Here is a 12,362-nt window from a genome sequence, read left to right on the forward strand (position 1 = left end):
CCGCAGGTGGGTTTTACCGGTCCTCTTGTGCCCTCTAGTGGCTATCTGCCCTAACAACAATTCAGCCTTTCCTTCTGCCTCCCTCTCCTACACTGGGGGCTGAACTGACCTGGGGAACATGCCAGTCTTACTTCATTCCCCCAACCCTCTAAGCAAAATTAAGCACCATATGGGGTGGGGGCTATTTTTCTCTCAAAGTCTCCTAGGGCACTCACCCCTCTCTACCATACCCCACTATTTTAAGTCAATCAGCTGAACAAACCTTAAGTTACATGACCAGCTTTAAACCCATCAGCTCCCCTTATTTCATGGCTTTAGGTCAGGTTCCCCTGGCAGGGATCAAGGGCAGAAGGAAAAGGCTGGATGGAAGAAGAAGGATTTCCGGGGAGAACTTTTGAGAGAAAGGGTACAGGGATGAGCACAGCTCACCTACCAAAGTACCACTGCTTTTACACACTCCATTCACGACTACTAGCCCAGTCTTCCAGAATGCCAACTCCATGCAGGCCTGATTCTAGAAAATTGCAAGCCCAAGATTTAAGCCAGGTATTTCTGGGTCCAGAGTTCTGCCTCTGGAAAATCTAAGGGCAGCCTCATTTTAGCCAGACAGTCTATCAAATTCTTTGGCCATGGGGCCATACAACCAGGGGTAAAAGTGCCCCATTAGATGTGAAGGAAGAACTATGTCCTTTCTGTTAGGTGATGAAATTTGGACTGGAGAGCCTGTACCCAACCTCTCCTCTCTGGGTACATCCTAGAAGATCCACCCCTCTCCAACTCCATCTCTGAATCTGAAGGTGCGGCAAGAAAGATGCAGATGGGCTCTGTCATGCATTGGCACCTTCTAGTAGCCGTCTGTCCTAACACCAACTCTCAGGAGTCCAGGAAATAGGCACTGGCCTTGGGCACCTGTCAGCCTGATTTCATTCCCCCTTTCCCTCTGAATGAAACAAAGTGGCCTACAGAGGGGGTATTTGTCTCTCAGGGCACTCACCCCTCCCTATACCACCCCACTGCTGTAAGTCATTCAGGCAACCCCCCCCCTTTTCTACTTTTTAGGGCTGCACTCATGGCATATGGAAATTCCCAGGCTAGGAATTGAATCAGAGCTGCAACTGCCAGCCTATGCCACAGCCACAGCCATGCCAGATCTGAGCTGTGTATATGACCTACACCATAGCTCACAGCAACGTCGGATCCTTAAACCACTGAGTGAGGCCAGGGATGGAACCCACATCCTCATGGTTACTCTTTGGGTTTCTTACCACCAAACCACAATGAGAACTCCAGGCAAACCCATTTTAAGTCACCTGACTGGGTTTAAATAAATCATCCCCTCTTAATTCATGTGATTTGGCTTTAGGTCAATTTCTACTAGTGGAGCTCAAAGACAGAAGGAAAAGGCTGAGATGGAAAAAGAAGGATCTTTGGAGAGAACTCTTGAGAGAAAGGGCACAGGGATGAGCCCGCCCACCAAGTGACACCGCTTTTACACAGTCCATTCATGACCACCATCTCAGCTTTCCAGATGCCAAACAGCAAGCAGGGCTTTCTAGAAAACTGGAAGCACAAGATCCAAAGCACATATTTCTGGGTCCAGAGTCCTGCCTTTGGAGAATCAAAGGGCAGGCTAGACAGGCTGACAAAATATTTGGCCACAGGGCACCCAATCAGACTGTAAGTCCCCAACAGATGTTTAAGACACAGCTATGTCTCCTCTGTAAAGGGAAGCAATTTGGGCTGGAGAGTCAGAGGCACCCTGTAACGAATCCCTCCTCTTTGGGCAGGTCTTTGTGGTTCCAACACTCCCACCTCCAACCCCATCTCTGAGCTTGAAGTTGGTGCCAGGGAGCTGCAGATGCGCCTCAGATGGTCCTCTAGCACCCTCTAGTGGCCAGCTTCTATAACACCAACTCTCAGCCCTTTCTCTTGCCTCCCTCCTCTGCTCTTGGACTGCACTGGCCTTGAGCACCTGCCAGCTCAATTTGGTTTTTTTCTCCCTCTCAGTGCCCTATAGAAGTGGGTATTTCTCTCTCATAGTCTATCACAGGGTAGTCACCCCACCTACCACACCAAATCTCAGCCCCTCTTCTTGCTCTCTCTCCTGCCTGGGGGCTACACCGGCCTTGAGCACCTGCCAAGGCCTTGAGAACTTGTTTTCGCTCCTCCTCTCCCTCTAAGCAAAATGAGGTGCCCTACAGAGGGGGGTATTTCTCTCCCAAAGCCTCCCAGGGCACTCATCCCTCCTTACCCAACACCACTACTTTAAATTGGCCAGCCAGCTCCCCCACTGAGTAACAAAAGCCCCCTTTATTCCAGTCACCCTTCCTTATTTTACATGACATGGCTTTAGATCAGGTACCCATATCAGAATGAAGAGGTTCAGATGGAAAAGGAGGAAGGAAGTTTGTGGAGAATTTCAAGAGAAAAAGCAAAGTAATGAGAATACCCCACCCATTAAAATATCACTACCTTTACATGTTCCATTCAGGACCAAACTCTCTGTTTTCCAGATGCCAAGCCTGACAGAAGCCTGCAGCTTGATAAATGAAACCCCATGTCAAGCTGGGTATTTCTTTGTCCAGAGTCCGTCTTCTGGAGAAACAAGGGGCTATCAACTGCAGACAGACTGACAAATTATCTGGCCAATGGCCACAAAACAGTGATGAAATTGCCATATTAGATACTGAATGCACAACTATGTCCCTCTGTGAAGTGAAGCAATTTGGGGTGGAGAGTCAGAGGTACCCTGTAACCAACCCCTGCTCTCTGGGGACTTCCTTGGGGTTCTGCCAATGCCATCATCTCCCACCCCATCTCTGAGCCTGGAGGTGGGGCTAGAGAGCTGCTGGTGGGCTCTCTCAGTGCTCTGGTGCCCTCTGATGGCTGTCTCCTCTAACACCAACTCTCCACCTTTCCTCTCGCCTCCCTCTCCAAGGCCTTTGGCTTCATCACTGGTCAATGTCACAGTGGTGCCCGCGGTGCAGTCTAGGGGGTTGCACTGGCCTTGAGCACCTGCCAGCATGTTTTTGTTCCTTCTCTTCCTCAAAGCACAATGAAGTGACCTACAGAGTGGGATACTTCTGTCTCCCAGTCTCCCAGGGCATTCACCCCTCCCTACCCAACACCAATTCTTTAAATCTGTCAGATACCCCCCCCCCACTCAGTTGAGTTAGAGAGCCCATTTTCATTCATTAATTCTCCCTTTATTTATATGAGGTGGATTTAGGTAAGGTTCCCATAATAGGAGGAGTGGCTGAGATGGAAAGGGAAGAAAGAAGTCTGGAGAACACTTAAGAGGAAAAGCCAACTCATTACTCCCCCTCCCCCATTAAAATATCACTGCTTTTACATGCTCCTGCTCAGCCTTTGGTCAGCATTGCAGTGGGCTTTTCCCCCAAGCAAACTACTGTTAGTGAGCTGGCTCCACCCCCTCCCTTTCCTCTGTATGAAAGGAGCCTGAATTCAGACTGAGTGAAAATGGTTTTTCAGGACATTAGTCTGTCATCTTCAAAGTCTGCTAGCTTTCCAATCAAAGTCTTTCTTCCTTGTCCCAACAACTCACCTCTGGATTTACTGGCCTGTCGTGCAGTGAGCAGAGTGCTCTTGGGTTCGGTACCAGTAATTTACTAGGACGTGTCTAAGGGCACACAAAACAGACTAGCACAGGCCAATCCAGGCCTGGCCACCATCTCCGGGGACCCTCCCTGGTCAGGCCTGCATCTCCTCATCTGCATGTGGGGAAAAGGAGACCTGAGGGTAGGGCTGTGGTGGGGGCAGGGTGGGCACAAGGCCTTTGGCTTCATCACTGGTCAATGTCACAGTGGTGCCCGCGGTGCAGTCTCTCTGGGTCGCAGTCTGCAGATTCCAGCCCTGTTTTCTCCCTTGCCCCATTCACCTGGCAGTCACTGTGCAGGGTGGCTGACTCTGAGGGAGCCACCACAGCCTGTGAAAGCCCTGGGACAGCAGTGCCCTCAGTGGGTTTCTGCTCCACTTCCCTGAAGGAGGGATAAGTGCCCCACAAGATGGACCGAGCCTGGGGCTGGCTCAGTGTGAGCCCAGGTGAGGAGGTCCACACCCAGGACCATGATATGGCCAAATGAAAAACGGGTTCTAGGAGCCACTCTGCTGCTCCCCTGGGCTCCCTCCTGGAGTCTTACTCCCCTGTCTCCTCTCCTACTGCCCTCACTGCATAGTCCCTGCCTTGGCCAAATGCAAAGTCACTTTCCCCATATTTGCAGAAATCTCAGGAAAGGGACTTTAATATGATTTCACTTCAAGAATGTTTCCACATTTATCTATAGATTTTCCTGTTTCATCTGCCTCTTCAGGTGTCTATTTGGGCCTGACAATTCTTCCATACCTTCCAGTCTTACACATCATTATGATTAGTAGGGGTGTTTTTAGCCAAAGTGACATGAAGCTCAGGGTTTATGTCTATTTCTCTGTAACTTGTTATCTCAAGGAACATGTCCTGTGTCCCCACCATGTCAGGGGCTGTGGCCTCAGTGGGCTATATATCGTTCAAGAAGGAAGACTGATTACCACAGCAATTCAGCCCTTCACTGATGTGGGACTTACACTTGACTCCCTCTCTTGCCATTTCAACTGTGCTTCCGGAACATCCTTCAAGTCCTAATACCCTGATTTCTCTCTCTCCCCCAGAAGCCCTGTGAGCTCATCCCCAGAATGGGATCTTCGGGGAGCACTCACAGGGATGATGCAGTGAAGGGAGGGAGGTGCTGTCCATGCTGGGCCACCAATTGGCCTGAGATCACAGTCCGTTTCACCACAGCCCACTGCCAGTTCTACAGGTGATGCCAGAGCCTTTCTCCTGTTGAGGGCTCTCCTGTCCCACCTTGCCCACAAGTCCCTGAGGCTTGGGGATTTGATCTGAGCTGCAGCCCCAGCCCTCCTGCTGGTTCCTGGGGCTGCCTCTGACTGCAGGCCTCTGCTCTGTTCCTCCCCAGGGGGCAATGGTGACAACAGTGGACAGGCAGGAGACCTGCCCGGTGTGGAGGGTCCAGGGAGGCAGGAGCTGGTGGGAAAGCTGGTGCCTGCCTTCCTGGGCAGCGGGCCTGCCTACCTCGCCACCTGCATGGGCACCTGCAGGGCTTTGGCCACCACCCAGCAGGTGCTGGACCTTCTGTTCCAAAGGTGAGCACTCTGCCCCACCCCCACCCCCACCCCCAGCAGGGACGGAGTCTGTGAGACTCTGGAACGTTGCAGCTCCTCTCTGAGCCACAGTTTGCCCCTCTGCACACGAGGGGCAAGGGAGAACCAGCTCCCTAGGTTGACTGTAGGGCGCAAGTGGGTCCTTCAGGGAAAGTGTTTTCTGAGGACCTGGCCCTGGGGAAAGGGCTGCTGGAAGGGCTGCGGCTGTGCTGGTTGATGCTGTTCCTCTTCCCAGGGAGGAAGCCGCTGCCTGACTGCCTCTGGCCTTGGGCTCTGACTGTATCTGCATTTGAAAGGTGATGTGTGAGGAGTTCCCTGTCCTGGGTGAGTGTGAGGAGGGATCCCTGGGGGTGAGCAGGGGGCCCCTTGCTCCCCTGAGATACGTGTGATGGGGCTGGTTGGGTGCCTTCATTCTTCCAGTGCATAGGAAGGCCCACTAGGTGGACGTGCTTTCCTAGGAAGAACCAACATTTAATGTATGGAGCAGACAAGAGTCCTGCTGTCTGGCCTCTGGAGCCAGATCTAGCTCAAGCCACAGGTGTCGTTCAAGGTCAAGAACCAGGATATGCATTATTGCCAGTTTCTCAGCCAAAGTTAGAGCATGCTCATGCCCTAGCTCTCATCTAAGCCACAGCTTAGCAACTTATTTCCAAGATCTATTGCAACAATTAACAACACAACAAACAATTAAGCAAACTAATGAAAACCCAGTATGGACCACCTCTCTCCAGTGGAAATATTAGTGACTCAAAGGTATTGAACTATCTGAAGAATACTGCTTTCATCTCCAAATAAGAACAAGATCTGCATCAATTAAAATAATCATTGTTCATCTTCAGGGTATCAAGGTGAAGACACGTGATGGAGGAGACAGTACTTGCTTTCCTACGGTCAGAATGAGCTTGCTTGACACACCCTCTCCCCTGATTTCTCTCTTCCCATCAAACCAGCCACTATCTCTGTCAGCCTTTTTATTTCTGTCTTTGATTCTCTATTCCACTTGTCTTTGTTTTCCTCCCTCTCAGTCTCAGTCTCTCTGTTTCTGTCTTTCCTCTTTCTCTCATTTGCTCTCTTGCTTTATTGTCTCATCTTTTGCTTCATTGATACCCAAGTAATGCTTCTCTGCCCCTCTAATGTCTCTACAGACCATTCTGTTTAATTAACACACAGTCATTACCAAGTGCCCCTGTCAAAAATCCTCTAAACCCAAATGACAATAACTAAAATCCCATGCTGCTTGGGAAATACTCTTACAGTCAGTTCTTCTTAGTGGATAACACATCACAGTCACCTCTAGGTTAGGAGGCTCTTAGGTACCTGGTTCCTTTGAAACATGTGTCATCATTTTCAACAGTCATACAATGTGCTTGTTCCCTCATTACTGGAGTCCAAAGTGTAGTGTATGTTCATTTTCTCAGTCATTTATGAATGTTGTGTTTGGATAATTTGGTGAACCAAGAAAAAATTTCAATGGGAAAAGAAAGCCAGTCTTGGCAATGTGTTGTACTGTCCCAGGCATTGTGCTCAAATGCTAACTCTCTTCCTTCAATTAGTCCTCTCAAACCTGACCAGAGAGGAAATCTTCAGCTCAGGTAGTACCCTGTAGACAAGAAATAAAGGAACAGACTCCACAGCACAACCAGCCTCATGTGTAGTTTCATGGACTTCTCTTTCTGACCATCCACTGCAATGGGCTTACAGTCACTCAGCTCACTCTGGGCACGTTTTCCCAAGGGGTGAATAATCATTGCCAGGATTTGATAACAGCTGTGCTGAGCACCCAGAAGAGACTCACCAAGAGAAAGAAATAGGTCCTCTCCTTAGCATGCCCTTAAAATTGAAGTCCCTGTAGCAGAAGGCGTATTGGGCACCCAATGCATGAGAAAACCCTCATATTTACCCTTTTTCTAGTATGTCATTTGCACTGGTTGGCTGCTTTCATTTCATTCTTTACACTGCATGACACTATCAGGTTAATGCTTATAAGCACATTTCCAGACACAAAAGATTGATTCTAGGTGGCTTGGCTCACATTGCATCTAGACATGGACCCTGAGAGAAAATGAATGAAAACATTCAGGTTACCTGAATTCTGTTTTCCATAATGCCAAGTTCTCAGACCAGTCATTCCCTGGTAGTTATACCAGGGTAGAGGTTCTTTTGAAGTAGTGCTTGCAGAGTGTCCTTTGACATGGCTTCCAAACAAGTCTCCTTATTTTCTTTTTTGTAGTCCTCTTGGGTGTCAGCCTGTTGAAAAGGGCAATAGTCTTAGGGGGTATCCCATATAGATTCAAAATGACAGTGCCAGTCAGCCCAGCTATTGACTTTCTGCCAGGTGGAAAACTTCTAAATCCAGAGATTACAGTCTATTTTTAACTGAATGGGATATTGGCAGTTGAACATCTGCCATCAGAAAAGATGACAGTTGGGGTTCCTGTTGTAGCTCAGCGGAGACGAATCTGACTAGCATCCATGGGGACACAGGTTTGATCCCTGGCCTTCCTCAGAGGGTTAAGCATCTGGTGTTGCCATGAGCTGTGGTGTAGGTCATGGATGCGGCTCGGATCCTGTGTTGCTGTGGCTGTGGTGTAGGCCAGCGGCTATTAACTCTGATTCAACCTCTGGCCTGGGAACCTGCATAAGCCACAGGAGCGGCCCTAAAAAGACAAAAAAAAAGAAAAGAAAAAAAGAAAAGATGACATTCAATGCTACTGGGAACTACCAACCACTAACAAGTAATCCATAGAATTACATGCAAACGATATGCAAAGTCACAGAAAAACAGAATTACCATTAAATTGATGGTAAATTTTTTCACATCTTGAGGCATGGCAAAGTCATTCTGTCTGTATGGTCTGTCGTAAACACACTGCACTTCTGCTTGAATTATTAAAACACAGGAGTTTCTGTTGTGGCTCAGTAGTAAGGAACACAACTAGTATCCATGTGGATGCGGGTTTGATCCCTGGCCTCGCTCAGTGGGTTAAGGATCCCGCATTGCTATGAGCTGCGGTGTAGGCTGGCAGCTACGGCTCTGATTTGACCCCTAGCCTGTGAAATTCCACATGCCTTGGGTGTGGCCCTGAAAAGCAAAAAACAAACAAAGAAAACCACAGAATGCCTTTATCAGATTGTTTTCAATACCTACCTACCTTTGTGATAAGGAGAAATGTTTCCCTTCTGATGATGCCCAGGCTGGCGCTCTTTGGAGGATGAGGTTCCTTTCCAGACAGCAAGGTAACACTAACTAGTTGTGTATATGCTAATCTTTCTCTTTGGAAATCTTGAAGTGATGTACTCCCTTATACTTGATGTTCTTTGTTGTGAAAAGATATAAAACTGTTTCAGGCCTTCAAACTGGAGCCAGATGGCCATGGTGGCTGCAGACACCTTCCTGCATCACTGAGATCTTGACTTTCCTGAATTGCATCAAATCAGGAAACCATCAGCCCTTCTTAAAACAACAACAACAACAACAACAAAAAACCCCAAGAAACCTGCTAGCAGCTGCCTGCTAGTCTCAAGGTCTCTCTTTGTAAGTAGGCAAGGGTTTCAGACCCCAATCAATATGTACTTAACAACATCTTTACTTCTTGGCAGCTCAATTATAACTCTTTAGAACTAATTCAGTGAAATAAGTGTAACATTGCAAATTTTGCCTTTATAAGCCTCCTCTGTTTTGTGATCCAGGAGAAGACAATTCGAGTGTTTCTGGAATCTGTGTCTCCTGGGGTTTAGTTTTCAATTTGGCAAAAATAAAACTCTCTCCTAGTCTTACTATGAACTGTTTGTTGATTATTTCCATCAACACAATAGAAATTAACCACTTAAACCTGAAAACAAAACCTAATAAAAAAACAAACCAACTCAAAAACTCAAAATTTGGTCTACAGGAGAATAAATGAATATTTTTATCCACTTAATTAAAGACATTTGAAAATTTGTGTACCATTTTGCAAAGCCACTGATGGGCAACAGGGCTACCAACTTCACTTTCCATTTCAAGAAGAAAATGCCCAAGCCATTCTCAGTCTTTACCCCTAATTTATTCCTGAGACACAGCCCAATTAAACCTGTCATTGCAATCATTTATACCTTTGTTAACCCCAGAAGGGCATCAAGGCACTTAGATGATCCAATGACAGAACCTAAATGCTAATGGAAACTTACCACTTGATGTGCTGATGAATTCATGTTGGAACAGCCACCTAGACCACACAGAAACTGCTGGTCAACTCTTTGGTCCCTGGAAGGACAGGACTTAAAAAATACAAGGATGTCCCCCCTTCTTACTGATTTTAATACCTTCCTATGGTAAGCCCTCATTCAAAATTTATGATCTGGAAGGAATCTCACAAAGCAAGTGGAAATTAAACGAAAGTTCAGAAACAGCTAGGTACTCTTAAAAACTACCATCATCCTTTGGCCAGTACAATTACTTTTTCAGGGCTCTCTAGTTTTCACATACACAGATAATTTTCTCTCAGTTGCATTCCTTGACTCTGGGTTCCTTGGGATTAGGTTTGGCTGTGTTCTTTACAAAATGGAAAGCCTAGCTTCCTTGTATACACTGCACATCACTCCAGCATCTCCAGAAACCCACTTCATTCCATTCCTAAATCATTTCCTTATTTGAGGGTGAGGTCATGATACTTCAGATTCTAAGGGTGACTGCTTCTCCAGGGTCTTCCCAGGGGTCACACTCTTGGGTTACAACTTTTCAGCTTTCTGGGTGTAATTTGAATCTAGCCCTATTACCTACATGCCATAGAGAGTCCAAAGAAAGGGGCAGGAACTAGATGGATATGTAGCAGGTTTAACTTACTTCCGAGGCTTATCTTGTGCAGCCATAAGACAAGTAGGTTTCCCTACCTGTATGCCAGAATCTTTAAAAGGGTTAAATAGACACCATAAAGGCTCAGTCAACTCTACTGTCCAAAGGTGTTAACAACATCTTGCTATCTCAAACATGCGTCCTTGTTAAGCTTATTTCTAGGGGAAGCCAAGCAGAATGCACATTCCAAGGACAAGGTTGGGGGGCACGTGTGTGGTGGTGAGGTGATTTAATTATCTAGGTCTATCTCTCAGATCAACCTAGGTCATGTTCTCTCCATGAACTTCAATAACATATGCCAAACAGCACTGAATGCTTGGCTGAGGGTAAGCCACTCCATACAATGTATTCTAAAGCAATGTTCCCTGACAAAAATCCCCAAAAGGGAAATAGATATAATCATTTAATGGCTTAAGGGAAGGGAAACAGACTCTCTTTAGCTGGTTACTCCTTTTCTGATCTAGGAATGTCAGAAAATACACAAGTGAGGCAGGAGATAGCTGAGCTCTGGGACATTTACAACCAGCCATCTGTCTACATTTCAAGATAGAAATAGCAGAAGGCACAAGGCAAATAATTGGTACTTGCCTTCTGTGAACTTGTTAAACAACGATAATAACAGGATCAGAAAAGGGGCTAAGCTCTGCTTGGGCAAAAGACCAAGAGGTCACATACTTCTCATCTGTGGGGTTAGGGAGACCCCTCTGGGTTGGAAAGGGAGGGGATGCCAAGCCCTAAATCTGGCTAGCCTTCCCACAATGCCTTGCTCTGGAACCCATCTTGGCCAAAAATGTGCATGCAGATCATGGAGGGCCCTTGGTGGCCAGGTGTGAAAGATAAAAAACAAGATAATTGGCCAAAGGAAAACAAAGACCCAGAAGAACTGACCCATATAAGTGGTTTAAATCACCCCTCTGGTCTCCTCACTCAGGGGGACACCCACACCCATGCTCCTTTGGGTGTGTATTACTACTTTGCTTCTGCTTTTGATGTGTGTTCTCCCGCATGTTGTACTATGTTTCTAACAATGAATTTTATACCTGTTTAAATGGTCTTTGCCTCCTTGAAACATTATTGCTTTCAACAGGGGACAAGAATCAGGGCAATTCTGCTTTTAGCCTCTAGCTGGTCTAGTGGCTAAGATTCCTGGTTTTCATCCAGGCTCCCCAGGTTCAGTTCCTGACCAGAAAATTAAGATCTTGTTCCGAGCCATCACTCAGTACTGTCTCTTTGGGTGTTTGTTTGTTTTGTCTTTTAAGAGCCACACCTGTGGCATATGGAGGTTCCCAGGCTAGGGGTCTAATCTGAGCTGTTGTTGCCAGCCTATGCCAGAGCCACAGCAACATGGGATCCAAGTCACGTCTGCGAGTACTGTCTCTTTGAAATCACAAGCACAGAAAAGAAGGGCACAATACAACAACTTGTGAGAAGAAAAAGACAATTCAAAGAATGTGGGAAGTACAATGACAGCCCCACAGCATCCAAGATAGACCTCATTATACATAATATGAAAAGAAAACAAAGTACAGACTTACATTAAAAATGGTGTGTTTTCCAAAATAAATGGTGTGTTTCTAAAAAAATTGGAGCAACTTAGATGATACAAGACACAGCTGTGTTTGAAAGGAATGATTTGGATGAAAAATACTACCATGCTAACATTTCAGTTCAGTTTAGGCTCTAGACAGCTCAAAAAATTTTATAAAAAACACACCTAAGTTACCAACTTCAGTGTTCTTTTGCCACCCAGGTTTATGAAAGTCAGAACTAGGTATTAAGATGAAGATAATAAGTCTATTTAAAATTGGGAATGTGACTCATTAAATCAATTAGGTTAGAATAATGCTGGTGTGAGTGTGTTTCTGTGTTGTTCATGTATTTCTGGCAGATTGGCTACTGGCTCTACATAAGGAAAACCATTATTTTAATGAGAAGTAATGCCTTATTTTTAAAAGATTTTTAAAATTATAGTTTATTTACAATGTTCTGTCAATTTCTGCTGTACAGCAAAGAGACCCAGTAATATATATATATATATATATATATATATATATATATACATTCTTTTTATAATACATATTTTTAATATATTAATTATATATATTCAGTTATATATACATATATATATATACACACACACATTCTCACATTATCTTCCATCATATTCCTTCACAAGTGAATGGATATAGTTCCCTGTGCTATACAGGAGGACCTCACTGCTTATCCATTCCAAATACAATCATTTGCATCTACTAATCCCAAACTCCCAGTCTATCCCACTCCCTTCCCCCACCCTTGGCAACCACAAGTCTGTTATCCATGTCCATGAGTTTATTTTTTGCAGGTAGTTTCA

General features: G+C 45.9%; 1 protein-coding gene across 1 annotated transcript; it reads left to right on the forward strand.

Moving 5' to 3' along the window:
- Window positions 1–4,025: 4,025 nt before the first annotated feature.
- On the forward strand, window positions 4,026–5,518 carry LOC125116952 (ral guanine nucleotide dissociation stimulator-like). Its single transcript, XM_047762654.1, has 3 exons — window positions 4,026–4,062; window positions 4,905–5,157; window positions 5,411–5,518. Exons 1-3 carry the CDS (start codon window positions 4,026–4,028, stop codon window positions 5,427–5,429), a joined length of 309 nt encoding a protein of 102 aa, XP_047618610.1. The 3' UTR covers window positions 5,430–5,518.
- Window positions 5,519–12,362: the final 6,844 nt, after the last annotated feature.

This window comes from Phacochoerus africanus, chromosome 15, assembly GCF_016906955.1.
Source record: "Phacochoerus africanus isolate WHEZ1 chromosome 15, ROS_Pafr_v1, whole genome shotgun sequence".
Classification (NCBI taxonomy): Eukaryota; Metazoa; Chordata; class Mammalia; order Artiodactyla; family Suidae; genus Phacochoerus; species Phacochoerus africanus.

Bases quoted from the DNA above. Each gene is read 5' to 3' on its own strand.
- LOC125116952 (XM_047762654.1), top strand. From the start codon at position 4,026: ATGGACCGAGCCTGGGGCTGGCTCAGTGTGAGCCCAG. The intron at 4,063-4,904 runs GTGAGGAGGTCC...TCTGAGCTGCAG, and splicing joins CTGGCTCAGTGTGAGCCCAG to CCCCAGCCCTCCTGCTGGTT.